Source organism: Biomphalaria glabrata, chromosome 6 (genome assembly GCF_947242115.1).
Source record: "Biomphalaria glabrata chromosome 6, xgBioGlab47.1, whole genome shotgun sequence".
NCBI lineage: Eukaryota > Metazoa > Mollusca > Gastropoda > Planorbidae > Biomphalaria > Biomphalaria glabrata.
The window spans coordinates 27,476,595-27,502,990 of NC_074716.1; the positions used below are offsets into that span (position 1 = coordinate 27,476,595).

At 39.4% G+C, this 26,396-nt stretch overlaps 1 protein-coding gene across 1 annotated transcript; it reads left to right on the plus strand.

Annotated features, from left to right (window-relative positions):
* Positions 1-5: 5 nt before the first annotated feature.
* Positions 6-26,208, plus strand: LOC106068966 (uncharacterized protein C3orf26 homolog). Its single transcript, XM_056032968.1, has 7 exons — positions 6-161; positions 22,944-23,341; positions 23,718-23,850; positions 24,260-24,431; positions 25,184-25,247; positions 25,343-25,430; positions 25,728-26,208. The coding sequence occupies exons 1-7, from the start codon at positions 89-91 to the stop codon at positions 25,898-25,900; spliced, it is 1,101 nt and encodes a 366-aa protein (XP_055888943.1). The 5' UTR covers positions 6-88; the 3' UTR covers positions 25,901-26,208.
* Positions 26,209-26,396: the final 188 nt, after the last annotated feature.

The following is a 26,396-nucleotide window of genomic DNA, read 5'->3' on the forward strand; positions in this document are numbered from 1 at the left end:
TTTATTCAAATGTTCTTGTAATCTATTTATTGTAGAAATTATCTTAAAAATATCTTATGCGTCAACACGGCTTCTTAGCTGCGTCAAAATGGCGGACGATTTGGATGATGAGTGGTGGTTAAATGAAAAAAAAAAATCTGTCAGTATCAAAACAGAAAAAGGTAAATTTCATAGATCTGGATTTAGACATGTCTTTCCGTGTATTTAGTTTGTTGTATCAAACAACTGAAAGTAAAGCAGGTTTGATGTTTAGTTGGCATTGATTCAGGGTGCCACACCACTCTATAAGTTAGTATAAGTCTATTTAATGACTTAAATTTTAATTAAAGTTTAAAGTAAACTTAAAGTTAAAGGTAATCATGAATGTGAGCGTCAAAAATTAGTTATCGCGACATTCCTTGTTGTCTCTTCCTGGCCAAAAACAAATCCAGATTTGTTTATCAAAAATAATTTTGGCATCATTGTCTTAAGTGCTGCCAACTAGAAATGAGAAACACCCATTATGTACAGATGTATTATTATTAATGATTTAATGTTAGACAAAATAATTTAGACCACAATAAAATAGTTCTTTTTTTTTTAAAGGTTTATTGCAATCAATTTGTGTGTGTGTGCTAAATAGATGTTACTTTTCATTTTCACTGAATTATGAATTATTAAAATCTCTGAGTAAATACTTTTTTTTTGTGAAGTAACCTACGTCTGCATTTTATAAGACAAGATCTAGATTGAGATTTTTTTAAAATAGCTTTTATGAATTTCTAGACCAGATTCCATATTATTTTAAATAGTTTTTATTTTCATAAAGAGCATTTTTCATGCTTATAGCATGCTCAGAGCACTATGGTCCAATCTGTTTTGAGGATCACTAGGGGGTGGGGGGGAGGGGGGTATCCAGGGAAAATGTTTTCAGTAATGGTTTTACTTTAGTTGCTCAGTAAGCACAACTCTGATTGAGTCTGATGTTGAGAACCTCGAGCCTCTTTATATGTAGCTATCACAAGCCCAAGCGTTTTATGTCTCTCACGCTTGTCATATATAGCGATTTCTACTTATTTATTTCTCTTGCTGTATTTTATTGGTGGTGTATTTTGAAAGTAAACGATGTTAGAAAGGGTAATTAATTTATGTAAAAAAAAAAAGCTTATTATTATACAGTGAGTAGCATACGCCAATATTTTTCAGAGCCTGCCTTAGGTCACTGCAACCTATGCGACCGCATTGAGCCACGCACTGTCATAGAACCTACTCTAATCCTAGGTGTAAATTATTAAAACGAAACCATTTTATAACTTATAACAGATTTTCCGTGGTCTTCTGGTTTACAAGAAGCTCCTGGAAGATGACTTCTCACAATTTATGGAAAAAAGATACTTGCGTGTGTAGGCCTACTGTAATAGTCCTGCATTGTATTTGTTGATGGCTGTCGGACTTCGACACTCTGGAGGCAATGGGCAGAGGCGGCCTTAACAGTGCGCGGGGCCCTGGGCGAGTGTCATATGTGGGGCCCTAAGCCGTAAGTGTAGGCTATATATCCATACCACATCACATCACGCTAATGTCTCGTCTGCCTCTAATGCTGTCGGTCTTATTTTTGCTATAAAACATAGTACCTTACGTAAGTACTGTACTATTGGCCGTTTGACTACATTACATAATGTACTTTATGAAAGATTTTGCCTTAAAGTTTAATCAACGTAACTAATGATTAAGACATTTGTTCATGAACAATCAACAAACTACATAATAATATTTCTGCTAAACACTCTGAATGTTAAGATTATGGCCGCCGCAAGAAGAGCGCAAAAGGTCGTTTGTTGATGCGAATAATGTATGCTTGGACTCCTTGGTGCTTTCCCTTCAAGTTTACACCATTGTATTTGCATCCCTGGACACGACAATCGGCGATGTCCTGACCAACGTTCAACAGCGCAGCAAGAAGCGCCATGACAAACCCTTTCCTGTTAAGTTGTCAACACTAGGATACGTCCAAAAAACTCATTATAAGGGACATCAGCTCTTTGTGGCTAACATCAGGTGTGTAGTCAAGAATGACGGGAAAATATTTTGCAAGTTTGATTTTATCAATAATGTTCCCTTTTACTTCTGATGCCATAATGTTCATATGCTCGTTTTGAATCCTATGCCCGATGTAATAGCCGTGAGCCTCGGCTTTCTTAATTCTTCGAAGATGTACTTTTTTTTTTGCATGGTTGGGTCGACTTCGGCTATCACCGTTGTTCGTTTGTTTCTCTATTCTCCCATGATATGCGGTGTTGTTTTCTTAAAGGTACTGTACAATCGCTAGAATTTTTGTTAAGACTGCACGCTACCGCAGTTTTACTTTTCTAATTTTTCTTGCATCACGTTATTCGTTGTGCTACCATTTGACATTCTCAGAGCTAAATTCAACCACAAAGTCACACACTTAACGGGATGTACAGAAACCTCGTGCTGCTGAAGTTTATGTCATGTTAAGAGCTTACATAGAAATAGTATTTGGTATTATAAAGATGCCTGGAAAGATTTCCAAAGATATTGAGTATATATGAGAACTGTTTTTTCGCGGGGCCTGGGGAGGTTGTCCCACTTGCCACCCCCTAAGGCCGCTACTGGGCATAGGTGTAGCCAGGGGGGTTTGGGGTTCAATAATGTTCCCTTTTTCTTCTGATTACATCAGATCCATAAGCTGTTTCGAAACTGTCATATCTTTGACATATGTTGATAACGCGCATGTTTATTTGTATAGCATTAGGGCCTATTCTGGCCTTGTTAGAAAGTTCTTTGTGCAAACATTAAATTACTTTATCCTGGTCAATTTTGTTGTTGCATAGTGCCACTATGTTCACTGAGTAATTTGACCACAACACATATATTTAGAAGCAAGCATCGTCTCAACAGACAAAACGTTTAATAATCATAATAAAATAGTGCATAAAAACTTGGCAACTCCAGCCATGGAAATACATCACTTAGAACCCATTTATATTACATCTCACATCTCTTACACAATACATACACATACATCTCCTTACTCTCAGGAGTCCAAAAGGTAACTGAGGTTTTCACCCCGTGGTCAAATACAGACCAATTATTTCTTTGTAAATAAGGCACGAGATAGTCAAATGACTATTGTTACGTATTTCTGAATCTTCTGGCTAAATGTATTAGTTGGCACACAAATAAAAACACAGCAAAGACCTTGACGACTAAACTTTCAGTTTCATATAACTTTAATGACTATTAACTCTAACAATTGTCACTGTAACATGTAGCGTAGAAGACTGTACAGTATCTGTCAGTTTACAGTTAGCTATACTTCGTTGCACTGCATCTCTTCACTTCATTGCAATTCCTCTCTTCTCAATTTGCATCGAGCCGTATTCCACAGAACAGACCAACGACACACTTTCCAGTGTCGCTCCAGGTCTCCCAAAGCTGAACCAAGTCGTACTCAAGTCTACCGAATCAGAGCCGCACACGTCTTACATCGACTGTAACGGCTCAAGTCCACTGTAGTTCGCTGTATAGACTTTAACGACAGTAGTCCACTCCAGTTAACTCTACCCTAGTTAACTTGCATCGAGTCGTACACATTTCTCTTCCACAGAGCCGCACACGTCTTACATAGTCTGTATCGACTGTAACGGCTCACTCACGACTCCATACGACTGACTTTCACATTAACTCTCTGGCTTATATAGAGTCCCTAATCGCTTGTCCAAAGTTGCACAAACACTCCTAGTATCCTCTGGAATAACATGTCAGGAAACGTCACATCCTGTCTTTATTTATACACGTAGATTCCAGAAAACACTCGCTGCAGTGTCATCAAGTCGGGGTCACATGTAGTGACCTTTATCTGTCACTGTTCATTAGTAACTGTCCCCCTACTTAGATCTGTTCGTCCCCTGGAACAACACGTGAGGACACGTCACATCCTGTCTTTGTTTGTACATGTAGATTCCAGAGGACACTCGCTGCTGTGTCATCTCGCCGAGGTCATACGTTGACCTCTACCTATCACTGTTCATTTGTAACACTGCCCCCTTCTTAGATCTGTTCGTCCCGAACAGATTCTACTTCACCACGATACTGATGAAATCGATCGACGATCAAGAAGGAAGCTTTGGTGGTTGCCCCCTTCTCAGAGATGTTCTTTCAATCTGGCAGTTGTCCATCTTCTTTCCATAGAAGAATGGGAGCCAAATCCTCATTTTTTTCAGCAGTTCCTCACAAATGTTTTCATCAATCTTGGTATGGAAACATCGACCTTCAGATGACGACATTGGGCACTCTTCTCGAGAAAATTCATCAGCATTCTAACGAGTTTGTGCTTCACTGGCTGAGTTTTACATTTTCAAGCATCTTTTTACAGAGCTTCTTCAGAGATAACTAGGTTCATCACAGTACAGCAATATTCACATGCTCTTCTTTTAAACAACAGCAACTGACTTGGGTTTGTACGATGTTGGGTTGATCTTCTTGTACAGTTCTGTCACAGATGGTTACTCACTACAGTTCTGACATCTTAAACTACTTCTTTTCTGTCCTTCTTGCTTCTGACTTAATTAGCGTTCTTCTAAAACCTCTGTTATACTTCATCAACCTATTCTCATGAGGAATGTTCTTGGATTATTCATTAGTGGCTTCACACTTTCAACTGATTCGTAAGGCTTTCTTCTTTGGTCTGATGGTTCCGGACAGAATCTTTCTAAAAACATGGGCTGTGGAGTTTCATCAGTGCAGGTGGGGGTCTATCAGTGGGAGAAGTGGTGGGCTTGTTTTCTAACAACATGGGCTATGGAGTTTCATAAATGCAGGTGGGGGTCTATCAGTGGGAGAAGGGGTGGGTTTGTATCCTGATCTTGTTGGAGCCATCCACGTTGCACTCTGCATATGTCGCTTTCTCCGCCTCCTCAATTTGATATTTCTTTGGTTGCGTTGATGTCGTTGTCGTTGTCTTGCTTTCCTGTCGATCAATGCTGATGGCAGCGACTTAGCACATAAGAAGGCATTGTATTTCATAGCTGTAGTCATCAAGACTGTTGATCTAACAAGTTGCTTCAGCATTATTCTTCGATGGGTGCTTTGCGAATGAGCTGCAAGTCCACTTGAAGGCAAGGTGTCAAACACGTCATCACCTTCATCCGAGTCTGGAGCACTCGCCTGTGGGGCAGGTTGATAACATTCAACGTGCAAAGGTCCATCAACTTCAGCATCAGATTCTATTGTGTTTCCTTGACTATCACCAGGGCTTCTCACGCCTACCTTGATAGCTGTACAAGCTTCTGTTAAGTCTAGAGCTTGTTGGTGTATTTCTAAGCATTCACAGTCTTCTTGCATAGCTACGTACGTACAGTTCTTGTCAAACGCATGAGTGCAGTAATCAAACTTCGAGTTCCTCTCGTAGACACTGGCAGATAGAAGACAGAAGTCTTTAAGGCCCACAGCAACAGGCTTGGACGCAGACCCAACGTTGTCTTGATCTGTTTGGCTGGTTGAGGTACTCATATCAGATATATCTGTAGCTAAAGCTTCGGTCAAACTATAGGTCTCTTCTATTGTTTCTTCAGCGGTCTCATTCTGCTTTTCGTTGAAATAGTAACAGCTACCGCCTCTTTTCATTTCTTGTGGGCCACATTCGTTTGGTTTGCTATCACAGTCACAGACAGCACAACCATCACCAGCATCCCTATCGTAATTGTCTGTATCGCCACATCCTTGGTTGGACAATTGTTCGCTGTTCATCAATGGTGTAGCTCTTTTATCAGTCGACTCAATCTGATACTGCTGGGTGTTCAGCAGCTCATTAATCATGATTCTCGTTTGATCTTTTATCGTACCTGTTTGTTCTTCTGTCTTGTTGGGCGTGGTAGCTATTTCTTCATTTTCATTCATGGCTTTGGTCAACTGGTTAAATGAAGAAAATCTGGAATAGATTTCTGATTCTATCTCCTTAATGCTCTCTTTCACCGAGTTCATTTTGTATTGCAAAGTTCTCAGGAGCTCCATCGTATTAGGTTTGATTTCAAATTGGCAAGTGTCTGGATTATCATCTTCCTCCAACAGGGCTTGTCTGAGACGTGCTGTACGTCCCGAGACATGACGTTAAACTGCGCTCCTCTTTCCTTAGCACTTTTGGAGCTCAAAAGTGCCCTACTTCTTTTCTATCATTGTGTCTGCCTCCTCTTTTCCTAAGTCTGCCTTCATTGATCATCACACTGTCTCCTTAACTTTAAATTCTCACTACGTCCTAGACCAGTCCGTTTGCCGTGGACTGCGACGGGTAAGGGGGGATAAAGAGATCCTGGTGTTTGAGTGGTGGCTATCTGAGGATAAACCACAACAACACAATACTTTGGCTCCAAGTTCCCCTAGACCTGAGACCCAGATGGCCCGCTCTGGGTCAACCGGCTGGTCATGCCGAGCTACCAGCATAGGTCGTCGACCTATGCTGGAGGGCGGTGGCTGGAGGGTCAATCAGGGAGCTGCTGTATCGGACACATGTCCGATGTAGCAGCTGACTGAGTATAGCACCTGTGTAGCCCTGGCGGGCTCATTCTGGACATCCGAATGGCCCGTCCCCTTGTTGGACTCGATGGCGGGTGGGGAGCACAGGTGCCGAATTAACCAAAATATATATGGACAAAAAAACACACACAAAACTACTTGCCCCAGACCTATGTCTGGGCAAGAAACGACGAATTGACGATAAAAAAGAGGAGGTCCCAAAAAGCTGTGCCACCTGGCCATCATTTCTGGTGGTTAGATGCACAGAGGAGGGAAAAAGCCTGACCAAGTTGAGCCCTTTTATTATCTATAAGGGACTCAAGTCAGTAGTGGGAGAGCCCAAGAGTGTGTCTAAGCTACACAAAACAATGGAACTCCTTGTAGAAGTAGACAGCAAGACACACTCTGATGGGCTTTTAAGATGCAGAAGACTCTGTGAACTCCAAGTGGAAGTCATGCCACACAAGAGTCTGAACACCAGCAGAGGTGTAATCAGCTCTAGGGACCTACTGGAATGTTCCGAGAAGGAAATAGTGGAGGGCATTGAAGGAGTCACCCATGCCCGGCGCATTACCAGGCGCAGGGAGGGTGAGGAGGTCAAAACCGCCACTATTATCCTCACATTCGGAACTAGGACACCGCCAGAGTATGTGAAGGCAGGATACCTACGAGTTCCAGTGAGGCCCTACATACCTAACCCCATGAGGTGCTTTAAGTGCCAGGGTTATGGACACGGCGCGGCAGTCTGTAAGAGGAACACTGTGTGTGCCAGATGTGCTGGAGAGGGTCATGAGGACAAGGGCTGCACAGCCCAGTTCAAATGCCCAAACTGTCAAGCTGGCCACTCAGCCTACTCCAAGGACTGCCCTGTGTGGAAACAGGAGGTTGCCGTGCAGGAGTACAAGGCAAGAAACGGATGTACCTTTAGCCAGGCGAAATCGGCTGTACTGGCCCTACCCAAGGGCCAATTCGGCTTGACAAAGACCTACGCCCAGGCTGTTGCTAAGAAAGGAAGATCCATAGCCACACAGACGGACACATTGACCCCACCACCCCCTCCTCCTCCCCCAACTCAGAAGAAAACACCGCCAAAGAACACACCTCTGAAGAAACAAGAAAGCCCTGTTGTCATGCTAAAGAACAGGTTCTCTGTGCTCGCTGATGAGAGCATGGAGACTGAGCAGCATGTCAAAACCAATACTCCGGGAGAACCCGGAGACATCATGTCTGACACAGGTTCTCCTCAGAGAACCCAGCCAGACACCCCAACCTCTACTGAGTTAGAGGTTGACCAACTCCCTAAGGGGAGAAATCAAAGCGGAGAGGATGCCCGAGGTGAGAGAGGAGGAAATAACCTCCGCTCTAACCAGAGGGATCTCCCCTCTCCAGAGAGAAAGATTTCCCCCAAAAGGGGGTTGTCCTCCTCTCCATCCAAACCCAAGAATAAAAATACCAAGGTCACTGGAATAAAGGGAAACCCCTCCGGGGGCCTCCCAAGGCCAAATAGCTCCAAGTAGGTCATCTAGAATAAGCCATGGATTCCAGAATTGTACAGTGGAATTGTAGAGGCCTCAAGGCCAATTACGAGGAAATGCAGCTACTGATGGACTCTGAGACTCCTGTAGCTGTCTGCTTACAGGAAACATTTCTAAAAGATTGCATCAGCTTCCGAAGCTACCGTGCTTACACCAAGAATGTTGAGGATGCAGAGAGAGCATCAGGTGGAGTCTGTATCCTTGTGAAGGATAGCATCCCCCATGAGAGGGTAGAACTACAGACCACACTACAGGCCGTAGCAGCTAGGATAACCCTTCACAAGGTTATCACTTGCTGCAGCCTGTATCTACCACCAGGCGCTCCATTAAACCAAACAGACATGGAGGACCTATTGAAACAACTCCCCCGGCCTTATTTAATCCTTGGGGATTTCAATGCCCATAACACCATGTGGGGATCCAACAATACCGACACAAGAGGTCGTATGCTGGAGGATATCTTCCTCCAACATGATTTATGCATACTTAATGATGCATCACCGACCTACTTGCACCCAGGAACTGGATCATTCACATGCATTGACCTCACCGTATGCGTCCCCGGACTTCTGGACGATTTTAAATGGTCAGTTAGCAATGATCTACGGGGAAGTGATCACTTCCCAATCATCATTACTAACAATCTCCCTTCATTGGGACGACCTCAGCGGTGGAAACTGAATAAGGCCGATTGGGAACAATTCCAAAAAAGATGCTCTGAGGATATCACAGAAAATATCCTCCATGAACAGAACCCAGCTGATACCTTTGCTAGCAAGCTACTAAGTATAGCCAGGAAAGTTGTACCCCTAACCTCTGCAAATCCAAAACGGCCTAGCAAACCATGGTTTGATACAGCTTGCAAAAGTGCTATTGGTGATAGGAAAAAACGACTGGCTGCATTTATAAAGAATCCTTCCCAGGAAAACCTAAAGCTATTCAGGATAGCTAGAGCAAAGGCTAGACAAACCATACGGTCAGCCAAAAGGAATTCCTGGAGAAGTTTTGTCGGCAGTCTGGATGCCAAAACCTCTGCTAGAGCGGTTTGGAAGGCAGTAAGGCGAATCAAAGGGAAAGAATCAAATGCAATAGGGCATTTGAAAAACCAAGGACGAACTGTCACGTCCCCCAGAGAAATAGCTGACTGCCTTGCATCCTCAATAGCAGAAAAATCATCCACTGCACACTACACGCCAGAGTTCCAAAAAGTCAAAACCAGGGAGGAAAGACACCCCATTGATTTCAGGTCAGAGAACAATGAAGACTACAACAAACCGTTCTCGCTTGAGGAACTGAGGGAATCGCTGGACAAGTCACATGACACAGCGCCTGGAGAAGACGAAATCCATTACCAGTTCCTCAAGCACCTTCCCGAACCCTCATTGGCAGTCCTACTAGGGGTCTATAACTGTGTGTGGCAAACAGGCGCTTTCCCAAACAGCTGGAGGAAAGCCACAGTTATACCGATACCTAAACCGGGAAGAGACGGCTCTGACCCAGCTAACTATCGACCAATAGCACTAACAAGCTGCATCTGCAAAACCATGGAAAGAATGATTAACAGTAGGCTGGTCTGGTACCTGGAAAGGAATAAAGTGATCTCAAACTACCAGTGCGGATTCCGGCAGGGGCGGACAACAACTGACCACCTGGTAAGGCTGGAAGCTTATATTAGAAATGCATTACTCAGAAGAGAACATCTAGTAGCTGTATTCTTCGATATAGAAAAGGCCTATGACACAACCTGGAAACATGGCATTCTACGTGACCTGGCGCTTATGGGGCTTAAGGGACACCTCCCCCGTTTTGTGGAGGAATTCCTGAAAGATCGAAAATTTCAGGTCCGAGTGGGCAACTCCGCTTCTGACACTCATGACCAGGAAATGGGTGTACCCCAGGGCAGCATTCTGTCAGTCACCCTGTTCAACATTAAAATAAATAGCATCATAAATGCGCTGTCCCCTGGCATAGAGTGCTCTTTGTATGTTGATGACTTTGTCATTCTTACTTATGGGAAAAACATGAACACCTTAGAAAGAAAATTACAGTTATGTTTAAACAAAATTCAGGGTTGGGCAAACTATAATGGTTTCAAATTCTCAGACTCCAAAACAGTTAGTATGCATTTTTGTAATCTAAGGGGACTCCACCCAGACCCTGAACTATTTATACACAAAAAGAAGATCCCTGTCGTGAAAACTACAAAATTTTTAGGCCTCACCTTAGATTCCAAATTTAATTTTCTCCCCCACATTAAGGAACTTAAGAAGAAATGCCAAAAGTCATTAAACATACTAAGAGTACTCAGCCATACGGACTGGGGAGCTGACAGAGATACCTTGCTGCTGCTCTATCGGAGTCTAATTCGATCCAAGCTAGACTACGGATCCATAATATATGGAGCAGCAAGGAAGTCGTACCTAAAAATACTGGAACCAATACAAAATGCTGCCCTGCGTCTCTGTCTCGGCGTGTTTCGTACATCACCTATCCCAAGTCTCCATGTGGAGGCTGGAGAACTCCCCATGGATATAAGAATGAAAAAGCTTGCAATGCAGTATATAGTCAAGCTAAAATCCAACCCCACAAACCCTGCTTTTGACTCCATATTTAACCCCACAGAGGTAGAATTATACAATCGAAGGCCTAACGTCATACAGCCGTTGGGCCTTCGAATGAGAGAACCCATCCAAAATTTAACCCCACCCATTGACCAAATCTCTAAAATAGAAACCCCTCAGAATCCTCCTTGGCTAATGAATAAACCTAAATTAAATTTATCCCTCCTTAATTCCAAAAAAGAAAATACAGACCCAAGCATACTACAAGTCCACTTTAGGGAACTGCAGGAGAGCTACGGAGATTGTGGCACCATCTACACAGACGGATCCAAAATGGAGGGAAAGGTCGCGTGTGCCTGCTCCTTTCGGAACAAAACAATCTCCCGTAGACTCCCCGATGGCTGCTCCATCTTTACGGCCGAATTGCACGCAATATTGCTTGCACTTATGGCCGTAAAAGCATCAGAAAGGAGTAAATTTATAATCTGCTCCGACTCCAAATCTGCATTGCAAGCTTTGGGGCGGATGAAGACTGACATCCCATTGGTACATAAGAGCCTGAAGCTGTTGGACCTAATAACAGCCGACCGTAGGGATGTCACCTTCATCTGGGTCCCCTCCCATGTTGGCATTGAGGGAAACGAAGCCGCAGACAGAGAAGCAAAGAGAGCCCTAAATCATGCGGTGTCAGGAACCCAAATTCCCTACTCGGACCTGAGACAAAGTATTGCCTCTGCCACCTATCGAGAGTGGCAGAACCGATGGGAGGCTGAGACTCACAGTAAACTCAGGCAGATTGTGGCGGATGTCAGGTGGCGGCCCACATCTAAGGGTCTGACAAGGCGTGGTAGCACAACCATGTCCAGACTTAGGATTGGCCACACCTACATCACGCACTCTTTTGTACTGAAGAGAGAGGAGCCCCCACTTTGCGAGTACTGTGACTCTCGCCTCACCGTGGAACATATCCTCGTTGATTGCCCCAGATACCAGGATGTCAGGGCGAAACATTTTAGAGCCACTAATCTAAAAACACTATTTAATAATGTCGACCCTGGGAGGGTACTGGGCTTTATTCGGGAAGTGGGGCTATCTACGAAGATCTGATTTCTGAATTTGTGAACATGCACTATTTACATTAGATTTTTACCAAATATTTAAATTTTTACTACCTTTACTATTTTAACTGTGAATAGACCTTAATTTTAATTATATGACTGTATAGAATCTGGCCCTTCTTGTTTAGAGAGAGAGTAGTCCTTAAGGGACTGCAGGCACGACATGGCCTAAATTGTGCCGATGTGCCTCAAATCAACAAATCTGAGACGTGCTGTTAGCGTTTCCTTATTTCCGTTAAGCTGTAGACCTCTTTCTCGAAGCTCTTGTCTAAGTTCTTTCATGTCAAGTTCATTAAGAAGTTTGATGGAACACATTCTAGCCAGAAAGATCCCACTTCTGACACCAATTGTTACGTATTTCTGAATCTTCTGGCTAAATGTATTAGTTGGCACACAAATAAAAACACAGCAAAGAACTTGACGACTAAACTTTCAGTTTCATATAACTTTAATGACTATTAACTCTAACAATTGTCACTGTAACATGTAGCGTAGAAGACTGTACAGTATCTGTCAGTTTACAGTTAGCTATACTTCGTTGCACTGCATCTCTTCACTTCGTTGCAATTCCTCTCTTCTCAATTTGCATCGAGCCGTATTCCACAGAACAGACCAACGACACACTTCCCAGTGTCGCTCCAGGTCTCCCAAAGCTGAACCAAGTCGTACTCAAGTCTACCGAATCAGAGCCGCACACGTCTTACATCGACTGTATCGACTGTAACGGCTCAAGTCCACTGTAGTTCGCTGTATAGACTTTAACGACAGTAGTCCACTCCAGTTAACTCTACCCTAGTTAACTTGCATCGAGTCGTACACATTTCTCTTCCACAGAGCCGCACACGTCTTACATAGTCTGTATCGACTGTAACGGCTCACTCACGACTCCATACGACTGACTTTCACATTAACTCTCTGGCTTATATAGAGTCCCTAATCGCTTGTCCAAAGTTGCACAAACACTCCTAGTATCCTCTGGAATAACATGTCAGGAAACGTCACATCCTGTCTTTATTTATACACGTAGATTCCAGAAAACACTCGCTGCAGTGTCATCAAGTCGGGGTCACACGTAGTGACCTTTATCTGTCACTGTTCATTAGTAACTGTCCCCCTACTTAGATCTGTTCGTCCCCTGGAACAACACGTGAGGACACGTCACATCCTGTCTTTGTTTGTACATGTAGATTCCAGAGGACACTCGCTGCTGTGTCATCTCGCCGAGGTCATACGTTGACCTCTACCTATCACTGTTCATTTGTAACACTATTAACTCACTCCATGTCACATTGAATCTCAAATGTGTATGTGACAGAAACCTATACCAGATGTTATGTTCTGCTGTCTGGGCTGTAAATTGTTTGATAGTTAATATCAAGCCTCTCCTGTTTCGTGCAATCTTTAAGCGCGCGAGAGAGTTGTCATGTTTTTTTTACACCTTCAAATCAATTAACTTCTGATACGAAGCAACTTAGCATGTAGTGATTTCACTGAAATAAAGTTTATGAGGATAAGCTATATAATTGTAATAAACTGGAATAAGCTTAGTATAATCTGTAGTTCATGTCCGACCATGCACGCTTTATTATGGGCTTGCAATTCAAAATTCTGTAGCACGTAGTCGTGACGATTTTTTTTTCATTTGCACATAATTATAGCTATCATTATATTTAGTAAAGGCCTAGAATATGATAAAATGTTATTTTCTTTTTGTCTTGGAGGAAAAATTCTAGTCAGCTGTCAATTAGAGAAGATCTTTGAATTGGATGGCTGCCTGGTCGTGCTGTTTGAGCGCTGGATTGACATTCAGATTTATCAATGGTCTACGGTTCAAACCCTGCACGCTCCCATCCCCCGTCGTCCTGCGGGAGGTTTGGACTAGGAAGTAATTATCTTCAACTCTAAAGGAACATCCAAAACATGTAAAACATTTTACGAACAAACAAAACAACATGTTTGGTGCATTTTAAAATAGTTAGGCCTACTATAAGTGAAACCAGACAGACTGCTTTATGTGTAATCAGTGCCTGCTTCTCGTGTGCTTCTGATGTGTGTTTTAATTGTAATCAATTATTCATCTGTTCTTGAACCAGTTTCCGTGTTGTACGTTGCAGTCTGTCCATCTTAGCATAAGTGGCCGCTCAAAAGCACACTAGCAGTCACATTAATTACATAATCAAAAACCAAACTGACCATGGTTAGGAACACTTCAGGGATGGCATCTTGAGGAAGGCGAGACTATTGGCAGACAAACTAGGTAATGAATTAGTGTTGCCGATAATTTGTAGTCAACAGACACACCATGCAAAAAAACATTTGTTTGGATTTTGGGATTATTAAAGAACACTGCTTTACAGTCCGTATCTGGATTCGTTAGTTTCTTCGTTAACGTCTCTCTTTTCAAGCAATACTAATGCTCAGTTCAACCTGTTTTGTTTACATCCTAAAACGATGCAAGAGCATGAAACAAGTATTTATCTACTTATCTTATATCATACAGACGTTACTTCAAAAAAAGAAGATGATTACGTCCAACGCGCCATGTATTTACAGTGAAATTATTATCGTATAGGTGTGTGTGGGGGGGGGGGCGAGGGGACACCAGTTCTTTTCTTTAATATGCTTCTGGGAAAAAAATTGAAGCTACGACTTTGAGCCATAGGTGGCAACTTGCATCCCCCTTCAAAAAATCCTGCGGGCGCACATGAACACCCGAAATATCTTGTCTATGAAATATACTGTTACGAATCTCACTATCCAGTCTCTCTGCAAACTGCACCATACACCACCAACTTAAAGAACTTGATTACTCAGGGCTCCAAAGTAACGTAACACTTTAATAGTTGAATAAATAACAGCCAATACTGTACAATTGGCAGCACGTAACACAAGACTGTACAAATATCTCTCCGATAACACTGTACCACCGTATCAACTCTTGCACTGGCCTCTCCGTCTCGTTCCGGACTTGCACTGGGTTCAACAGTTCAGGACTGACTTCACGCACTAGGCTCGTTGTGTCGGACTCGATCACAGACCAAGATCAAGACGCCGTTCGTCTCAACTGTACTTGATAGTACTCCGCACTGAACCGTCGTAATGCTCCGTACAGAACCACACCACTGAACTGTGCTGTAGTCGACCGTGTTCTGAACTCTTGTCGTGAACCTCCTTTCTGAACCTTGCTGTATTGAGCCCCTTTTCTCGACCATCTTGACTGCGACACCTCCGCTCTTATATAGGGTCCCTACTGGCCTTCTAGAAATGGACGGAACATCGCTCGACGTTTCTAGCTTCGTCACATGACTACATTCCTCGTGACGCTCCTGAGCTCTGTTCACGACGGCGATCCTTCCCGAACCGTCCTGTTGACACTCGACTCGGCTGACAGTCGTAACTTGTCACGGTTGACCGCTCGTCTAGCTCTGGCCTGGGGCGATTTGCATCTGTGCCACCACCAGGTTTATAACAATACAACGAAATATGTCTTGATGTGAAATGAAATCTACATGTTCTTAGCAGCTTGTTGCCCAGATACTTAACTACTATTAAAGACGAGCACATCAATTTCAACACATAAAACTAGTCAATTACTTCATACAGACTTTTATAATTGGTTCTCACGTGACTTGTACTGTGACATAATCACTTTTCTTTACATCGCTACTTTTCTAAAATCTTCTAACTCTCAGGTCGACCGACTGCTAGCCTACTTAGTTACTAGACTTGGATTTCCTTCTACGTTTTTTTTTTACACAACTACTACAGCTTGACATTCTTCTTAAATGGCTTATAGCCTTGCCGATTCTTTTATCCGTGGTTCAATAGAAGCGGGTCACAATGTCATCCTTTCACGCTCTATATTGGCCAAAATCACCTAAATATTACAGGGTTCGTACGCGGTCTGGAAAGTCTGGAAAAAGTCTGGAATTTCAAAATTCAGATTTCAGTCTTAAAAAAGTCTGGAAAATTGCTACTTTTCGAGGCAATTTTGTTAAATGTCTGGAAAAAGTCTGGAATTTGAAAAAAAAAAAATTAATCCGATGTCATTCAGGCGCCGTAACCGGTAAAACGCTAGGCTGCTAGATCTAGTTGGGCTTAGAGGCTTCCATTAAAAGGCCTACTAGATCTATTAGTATTTTGGAAGCACGCGCAATCCACGGCATGTCGGTGAAACGCCAGCCAATTTCTAGACGGTGTACTGTAGACTTAAATCAAAATTAGTTATAGATCTAGCCCTAGACTAGTAGGCCTAACTAGTTTATTATGACTGCTGTTAGTCTATATTATCTAGATGGTCGATCAAATTTCAGTTAGGCTACCAAAGGTCGGAAGTTAAACAGTTAGAAAGTTATGATTTTTTTGGTGGCGTTTTGACCTAACATTGGTTGACATGGAACAACGAAGATAAGAGCGTCTGGCTGGCTCAGCCGGCGAGACACACCCCCATCTCAAAAAGTTAAAAAGTTGGAATTGAGTTTCATAGACGATAGATCTACTTATTAAAAGAAATTTAATAGTAGATCTAGTATTATAAGTAAATTTCTAGTTCACAAATCTGATTTCATTTATAATTATGAACTTCACTTGTTTAGAATGTAAAAATTGATAAAATAAACAAATTATCGGGTCTAGAGCTGCAAGAAATGTCTGAGGGGTGTGGACAAAATGGCGGCGTTGTGATGGGAGAAATTAACAAAATATTTTAAAAAGTGTGATCAAAATCGCCTGAAACAATTTTTTTCAAATGCGCTTTAAAAAAAAAAATAGAAGCGACCAAAAAAACTCTTTAAAATCTATTTAGACCTATACATAATTGCTATATCTACTAGCCTATGCAAGATTTTATTCTTAAAATAGTTTAGTTTTCAAAAAAAAAAAAATCCCATAGGGAGCAGTGCAAATTTATGCATCAACATTATAATCGATAACAATTAAAGTGAGCATGGTATGGTGATAAAACTTGGCAGAAATATGGCCAGATATATATTCTAATAGCACAAAAAAAAAGTCAAGTTCTAAAACATAACCTGAAATGAGTATCAGTAAAAAGAAAAATACATATACTTTCAAGTAAAAAAAAAAGTAAGAAAATACAAATTTTTTTTTAAAGTCCATAAGAAAAAAGTGTTCCTCAATATAAAATGTATCCATATTCACCTCTTTTAGCCACGATTCCAATGGATTTTAATCATTATCGATTTCAATTAAGGGCCTATGTACAGAAAGTAAGAAAAAAACGATCTCAAAATTTGATGCAATTTTTTAACTTCCGGTCTTACGGATTTTCACATATCTATATTATAATAAAGTATAACTCAAGTATAAAGTAAAAAAAGTGACTTACAATTATATTATAAATTATTACTGAATTACAAGTAGAATCTAGATCTAATACAAGTCTTTTAATTTTTACATGACAATGTAGGCCTGTACTGTAGGGAGGTGAAATAAAAAAATTATCATTGAAAAAACAGATTTTCATTAGAACGTCATTAAAATACTTTGAAAGAACTGGTAATTCTGCAGGAGTTCAAGAGGCAGCCATCTTTGTTACTATTTTGTTATTGTTTATGTTCCAAAGAAATCCCAAGATAGTGTCTTAAAAAATACCAAGAATTAACATTACTTCTGTGTTTTCAAAGCAATGCTATTTTTTCTTTTAATTTTAACTTGGTGTCAATACAATACGTTTCTAATTGTTCTGTCTTCTTTTTAATTGTTAAATATTGTCTTATATCTATTCTGAATTATTCTGATTTTTTTTTACCACTATTTAAGTATTTTTATTGTCCTTTATAGATCTATGTGTCTTTTGAAATGACCCATAATATCTAAATGTATGGATCTTAAATTTAGATCTATAAATGTAGATCTATAAATTTAGATCTAGAAAATTCTAGATCTATAAATTTAGATCTAGATCTATAAATTTAGATATATATATTATATATGTATAGATCTAATATCATAATATGTTGTTATCTTTGTTGTTTTTTAACAAATGTTTGTATTTTTTAATACTCATTTTTCTATTAACTTGTTTTAAATGTAAATCTAAGCCTATTAGAATTTCGCCTTATGCTAAAAAAGGGGGAGATTGCTAGATCTAGCATATTTTTTAGCCACAAAAATAAAAACAAAAAAAACCCAAATCTGAGAGAAAACCCAAGATTTAAGATTACAGTCTAAACAATAACAAAGATGGCTGCCCCTTGAAATCCTGCATAATTACCAAAGAACTTTCCAATGGTGTTTAAATTATGACTGTATGTTTAATAGTTTTTTTGTGTCGTTTTGGCTTAACATTGGTTGACATGGTGCAAGTAAGATGAGATCACCTCGCTCGCTGAGCCGACGAGACCCCTCCCCTATCCCCCCCCTGCTCAAAAAGTTGAAAAGTTGGAATTGAGTTTCGTAGATGATATATCTACATGTAAAAAATGAAAATTAATAGTAGATCTAGTATTAGTAGTAAATTTCTAGCTCACAAATCTGATTTCATTTATATTGTTACATTTTTCTGAATCTTATGGCTAAATGTATTAGTAGGCAGACAAATAAAAACACTGCAAAGAACTTGACGACTAAAAACTTTCAGTTTCATATAACTTTAATGACTATTAACTCTAACAATTCGTTACTGTAACATGTAGCGTAGAAGACTGTACAATATCTGTCAGTTTACAGTTAGCTATACTTCATTGCAATTCATCTCTTCACTTCGTTGCAATTCATCTCTTCTCAACTTGCATCGAGCCGTATTCCACAGACCAACGACACACTTCCCAGTGTCGCTCCAGGTCTCCCAAAGCTGAACCAAGTCGTACTCAAGTCTACCACATCAGAGCCGCACACGTCTTACATCGACTGTAACGGCTCAAGTCCACTGTAGTTCGCTGTATAGACTTTAACGACAGTAGTCCACTCCAGTTAACTCTACCCTAGTTAACTTGCATCGAGTCGTACACGTCTTACATCGTCTGTATCGACTGTAACGGCTAACTCACGACTAACTTTCACATTAACTCTCTGGCTTATATAGAGTCCCTAATCGCTTGTCCAAAGTTGCACAAACACGGCTAGTATCCTCTGAAATAACACATGAGGAAACGTCACATCCTGTCTTTGTTTATACATGTAGATTCCAGAAAACATCGGCTGCAGTGTCATCTTGCCGGGGTCACAAGTTGTGACCTCTATCTGTTACTGGACATTGCTAGTACCTTCTGGAATAACACGTAAGGACACGTCACATCCTGTCTTTGTTGATACATGTACATTCCAGAGAACACCCGCTGCTGTGTTATCTCGCCTGGGTCATACGTTGACCTCTACCTATCACTGTTCATTTGTAACAATATTTATGAACTTCACTTGTTTAGAATGTAAATATTGATGAAATAAACAAATTATCGGGTGTAGAGCTACAAGAAATGTCAGAGGGGTGTGGCGGCATTGTGATGGCAGAAAATTACAAAATATTTTAAAAGTGGGTTCAAAATCGTCTGAAACAATTTTTTTTCAAATGCGCTTTAAAATTCATGCGACGATGATTAATACACAAAAACTATTTGAATATATCCAGAATATTACGCCTTACATGGCCTCAAGAGGTTATACGTCGATGACGAAATTTCCTTATCAAATTCACAAAAAACTGTAAATCCCATAGACCAGAATGCTAACCGTATTTTCAAGTTTTTGGGCGATGCGACAGAGATATCACGATAAAACTTGGTAGAATTATAGCCAGGCATGATATCTATCGTGAAAAAAAATGAATCATGGGGCAATTTCCTGGACCCTGTATTGCTAAAAACAAAAAAACTAGTATTTTTGATAATAAATTTAAAAATGATAAATAACTTTAAAAAAAAAACGTAATTAAGCTTTATGTAGGCCATTGTCTAAAGTAATTGATAACACAAGTTTAAAACTTCTCACATTTCATTCAAAAGTGTAATAAATTTGCAAGTGTGGCCTATGTGAAAAAAAGTCAAAAATGCAATCTCAACTTAATCTGTCATTTTTTACTTTCACACTTCCGGGTTTTTTCGCCTAGCTAGACAATGCTTTCAATGATGAATCACTGAATGTTTACAAAAGATCATGTCAATAGTGAGGCTGAGATCTATCGTAGATCCTTATACCAGAATGACGACTTTCAGAAACTAGGTCAAATTTTTATTTTTTTAATTTAGTGAAGGTTTAACTTACAAAAAAAACAACTGAAAGCAGATTCTTCTTCTTCTACTTAGTAACTCAGTACTAATGGCTAATGGACAATAAAAATAGCTGTGTTCCTATGTATTACTACTCATAGTTAAGACAGTTAAGATTTTATTTTAAAATGAATTGGGTCACTTTATTCCCCTACACCGAAAACTGTTTTTATGCTGTCCCTTTCATTGAACACTGATCACCGTCCCCCAACACCAATAAGTAATTGCGAAGATATATATATATATATAATATATATATATATATATGTATTTATTTATTTTATTTTATTTTAAAATGAATTGGGTCACTTTATTCCCCAACACCGAACACTGTTTTTATGCTGTCCCTTTCATTGAACACTGATCACCCAACACCACTAAGTAATTGCGAAGATATATATATATATATATATATATATATATATATATATATATATATATATATATATATATATATAGTGCAGAAAGAAGGTGCGCACTATCAGTGACCAGACAAGTCGGATGTTGACATAAGAGACTAACGATTTCCGCCCAAGGAGAGAGCCAATATGGAGATGCAGTACTCAAGGCAGATGCCCCTTTGTGTTTGTCATGTCTCTAAGTAAATAAACGTCTATGTCCTCGTTGAGTTGCCTCAATTAAGTTATTACAATTGGTGTCAGAAGTGGAATTTATAGGCAACGAGAGGAGGTAGGATTAGATCTCTATGGCATCGCTGAAGCTATTACATCAGGTCTTAATTAAAGAGCTAAGACAAGAGCTTCGAGACTGAGGTTTTAAACCTGTTGGTAGCGGGGAAACGGCTTGTCTGCGGCAAGCTCTGATCGATGAAGAGGAAGATCCTGAGACCTATCAATTTGAAATTGAGCCTGGGATTGTTGATGTAATGGGCAAGATCCAAGACTGTGGGGATGCATTAAAGGAACAATTGAACATGATTAGGAATAAGATGAGGAGCATGATGTGGAACAAAGTAGATGAAAGTGTGTTGCCAGTAGAAGGCCAAATAGACCAAAGTGATAACATTGTGTCGCAAGCAAAAGGAGGAATAAACTCGTTAGGGAAGGAGCAGTTGCCTGGTCAGGACTGTGGCTGCACAAACAGTGGTGATGGAGGCGCTGGGGATTGGAGCGCCGTCTGTGACTGTGTTGTGGGCAAGTCTGTTGCGGGTGACTTTCAAGGCGAGAAACGTGACGACGATTGCTGCAAAAATCTGAACGGTATGTTTCAAATCGAAAGGAAAGAAACAAATGAAGAAACAAGAGAAGTCTGTTATGTGCCTGAAGTATTTGTTCCTGTTGTACCTGTTACCAGTACCTCAATGAGCCGGACAGATCAAGACAACGTTGGGTCTGCGTCCAAGCTTTCTGCTGTGGACCTTAAAGACCTGTGTTTATCTGTCAGTACCTTTGACGAGAATTCAAACCATGAAAGCCTGAAGACCGTTTCTGATTCCTTGCCTTGGATGACGTCGGGTGAAATTGTGAATATGGGCCCCAACAATGGCCGAGACAGAAACAACGAATTTGACTTTGGCAGCGGCATAAGAGAGAACTCGATGCTTGGCAACTGCATCCAGACGATTGACATGAACTGTATATGTGGCGCCATGCGGGGACAGTGCCCATGCCAAGAAACCCAGCTACAAGATCTGAACTTGACAGAAATGTGTACTTCTGCCCACATCAGAGAGAGTGACTTGAATGGTTGTGAATTAATTCCAGCGAAACCTGATGTAGCGGTGGAAGAACATTACAAGGATGCTTCATCGGCATACCTTACAGATGAGGCTGAGAAAGACTATGTGCCTGAAACCATGGCTACCAGTGGGCCTACAACTGTGTCACGAGACATCCATGGAAAAGGTCCGCTGACTCAGCGTCTTGGAACAACAACCCTGGAATCTACAAAGCTCGCCACAACCTCCATTTGTGTTACGTGGCTGGCAACCATGACCTCCACTAACTCTCCCTGTGTCATCTGGCTGGCATCAGCGACTATCGTCATGAGGTTGAAGCAGAGACCACGACATTGTCTCAAGCGTAGACTGGCCAACTGGAAGAAGAGGAAGCGACGGCCGCGGAATACTGTGCAGATGGCTTCGTGGGCAACAGGCTCCCTGCCGTCTGTGGCTCCCACGGATCGACCTCTACCTGAACTGTCAAACCTCAGCTGCAGTGTTTCTTTTCGGGACGAAAAGTGCTAAGACGGGGGCAATGTTATGATTTTGCCATGCGCACCGCCATCCAAGATAGTGCAGAAAGAAGGTGCGCACTATCAGTGACCAGACAAGTCGGATGTGGAGAGAGCCAATATGGAGATGCAGTACTCAAGGCAGATGCCCCTTTGTGTTTGTCATGTCTCTATGTAAATAAACGTCTATGTCCTCGTTGAGTTGCCTCAATTAAGTTATTACAATATATATATATATATATATATTTATTTATTTATTTTATTATTTTATTTTATTTTAATTTTTTAAATTTTTATTTATTTTATTTATCTATTTATTTATTTATATATAAATATAAATAAATAGGCACATATATATATATATATATATATATATATATATATATATATATATATATATATATATATATGCCTATTTAATCTATAGTTGTAGAACGACAGAAAATAAATCTATATAGATTATAGATTTATACATTAATTATTATCATTTAATAAACATGATATTTTCAACTACATGTATTCTCTCTCTCTCTCTTTTAATTCCCATCTTGTTTTCTTGTTTTGGATGTTCATTTTCTTGCACCTTACTCCCTCCTCTCCCCTCTAGACTTTCTTAAAAGTGGGTAAAGCTCATTCAACTCTTATACCAGTAATTTCCATTCAAACAATGAACTTTGCAATAATTGCAAGGAAAGTACTTCCAAATGCCACACTTTAAAAAATTTTTTGTTTCTGAAAATCTATAGTTTGATTTATATGATCAGAACTAAGTACTTTATTTCTATTTTTTTTTTCCAGTAGCAAAAGCTGAGGTTAAAAAGAAATTTGCCAATTTAGATACTGAAAAGAAATTAAATGGCAAGGGGAAAAAAGTGAAGCCTACAATTACATCAGAAGCAATTCATCCTAGTGGCCCAATCAAAGAAATCAAGAAGAAGAAAAGAAAATTAAGCCTAGATAGAAAAGGTGTGACGTCAGAAACAATACAGCCTAGTAGCACTATACAAGAAATAAAGAACAAGAAAAGAAAACTTAACTTAGAAGGAAAAGATCTTGTAACAAGAAAGTTAGTCTGCAAAGATGATAAAAGAGAACACATTGCAAAACAGAAGTCAGAATCTGAAGATGTTGCAACAATGGATGGTAAAAAACAAAATAAAAATAATAAATCTGGAAAGGAAAAGAAGAGACAAAGAGTAAGTAAATGTGTGCTGCATAGGGAAATGTATTTAATAATGGCATGTCTAGACTTCAGTAGTCGACCATGAATGAAACCTAACATGATGTTATTTAAGTGACTAAATTTAATTAAAATTATTTCCAGATTCCTTAACAATATAATTTACTGTGTATATTATATTTATATGTATATTATTGAAATTAACTAACTATAATTTTAAATCACATACCACTCCTGTTCCTTAATAAACAAAAAATACAAAACTTTTTCAGATATTCTTCTTCTTTTTCTACTTATATTTGTGTATATAATTTTTTTCTTTTGCATTGGAACACTTCTGATCTAATGAATTTTAATCTGTAGATTTACTTTCCAGTACTTGTATTCCTCAGAAAAAAATAACTGATGAATCTGATGAGACCCTCTCTAAACCTGGAACAGCGGAAGATGTTAAGATTATGCTCACTAAGGCTTTGAAGGACAGATTAGGAGCAGAAGCTTTTTATGATATCCTGCCAGACACAGGTAAAGCAAAAGGCTTAAACAAAATCTTTGCATTTATTTGGTATTTAATGTGTGCATCTGTGAACGCAAAAGTCTGAGCCATGAAGGTATTATTGAATGAATGATTTCTTAGAGCTGTTATTGTTGTCAAGTATAGGCTGGTGGACATTTAGAAGCCTACGTAAAAGCCATAAATATAACTGGTACCATCAAATTATTAAACCATTAGTCTCTTACAATATTTGTGTATATATATATATCTTTAGAGCTGTTATTGTTAGTCAAGTGTAGATGGCTAGACATCAAGATGGCTACCAAATAGCCATGAATATAACTGGCCCCATGAAATCAGTTAACCATTTGTCTCTGCCAGTATCTGTGTATATTTACATTGTAAAGTATAACTAACATAGATGTCTTTGTTGAACAGAAAATGATTACTACCCAGACAACAGTGATTTGTTAGAGCCAGACAAATATCTTAGTTCTGTCCTCACTACCTGGAGGTCAGCAGTCAAGAAAAGTATTTTTATGAAGACTACAGGAAGTCCATGCTTGCTGATTGTAGCAAGTTCAGCTATCAGAGCTGTGGAACTGAACAGGTTAGCTAGGACTTTCAACCTTTCATTTTGCTTTCGAACTACATGGTGGTTGCTAGAAAAGGGGAAAATTTTTCAAACAAATCAAACTAGAAATGAGTAAGCAAGCATTTTATTAATGAGCTCATTTGACCCTAATGACCAAATGTGGACATGGCAGCAGGATGGTGCCAGGAATCACACAGCAAGGGCTTCAGATTTCATTGAACCAGAAGATAGGCCCTCCAAATGTCCAGGCTTAAATGTCATGGACTTTTGCATTTGGAGCTTGTTATTAACAGAGCTTCAGAACTGTTGACGTGACATAAACTCTATTGATCTGGGAACAGCTTGGAACAACATCTCACAAATTACTTTTCAAAATGCTACACAAGCTTGAATTTCTAGGTTAAGACACAGCTCTGAAGTGCATGGATGACATTTTGAGCATCTGAGTGAAATATAACATATGCCTTTAAAAAACTTTATAAAAAGTTATTATTTGTAAAAATAAATAGCTGTTTGACAAATTTTGTTTCTCTAGCCACCACCTTGTAAAATTGATGACATGGGTGTCTAGTCTGCATAATATTGGACAGAGTGTTTCAAGTCATCATGAAATGTTGGAAGTCAGCTGTTTCTTATTATTTTGTTCCATTTGTTTTTATTTTGGATATGTGCAGTTTGGTGGGACAAATGTTGTATTATTGGCTACTTTAAATTCATTTAATTTTTTTTTAAAAAAGATTTCAATCATCTTCTAATAAATATTTCAGGCAAATCAAAGAATTTCTAGATGGAAAATGTAAAGTTGCCAAATTGTTTGCTAAACATATGAAGGTAAAGTAATCAACAGCTTTTTTTTTTTTGTTAAAAATATTTATTTTATCACAAATCTTGTTACTTTGCATTCATCTTTTTTTTTTTTGTCACAGATAGAGGAACAGAAAAAATTTCTTTCAAAAACAAATTGTCAAGTTGGAATAGGCACACCTGGTCGCATTTTGATGCTTATTAAACAAGGTATAATTTTAAGTTATGAAATAGTTAGACATTAAATTTAATCAAAGGCCCCAAATTTATTCTGGGCTAACCAATACACTATTTATGAAATGTAAAAAATTTGAAGTTAAAAAGTAAAATTTCTAGCGTTACCAAACTTACAATCTTAGATTTCATGTTGAAATCACTTTACACACACATGCCAGAAATTCTTTAGACAAAACATCCTTCGTTAGTGTCGTGACAATCATCTTTTGGGGTATGTAATGAGTTTTAGTTTTGAAAATGATCTCTGATGCTCTGCATATGATTTTATAGGTGCTCTACAACTTGAAAGTTTGATTGCTGTTGTCCTTGACTGGAACTGGAGAGACTCCAAAATGAAGCGTATGGCAGACATTCCAGAAGTAAGACAAGACCTAGTTAGTCTATTAAAAGATTATGTTTTAGAGACTGTAAGAGGGTCTTCTTGTAAGCTGGCATTGTTATGATATCCCTGAGAATGAATGTTTTTGCATTTGCTGTACAAAAGTCTTATTAATATTACATTTTCATTGACATTTATGTTGTAAGAAGAATACTTGAAAAGAACATATGTTGAATGATAAAAGCACCAATTGGCAATTATTTGCTCAGTTTTCTTGAGCAGTAAGAGTGATAAAAGCTAAATGTTGATGATGAATCTGTTCATGGTGATTGTATAATTTCTACTGTCTGCCCATTAATGATGAATGATTTTATACTATCGACTCATTTTATTATGTAAGGAAATAGACACTGAATAAATCTTAAAAGTTCACAGTTGTTTTGATTGGGTTTTAAATTTCTAAACTATTTTTCGATACTAAGTTTTTGTTGTCTGTATTTAAACTCTCAGCTACAAAAGTATTAGTTCTTCATTTATTTTAGTAAAATATATGTATAGATATACTATTATTTTCAGTATGTTTTGTGGAGAGCATACATAACATTTACATGACTGTCTGA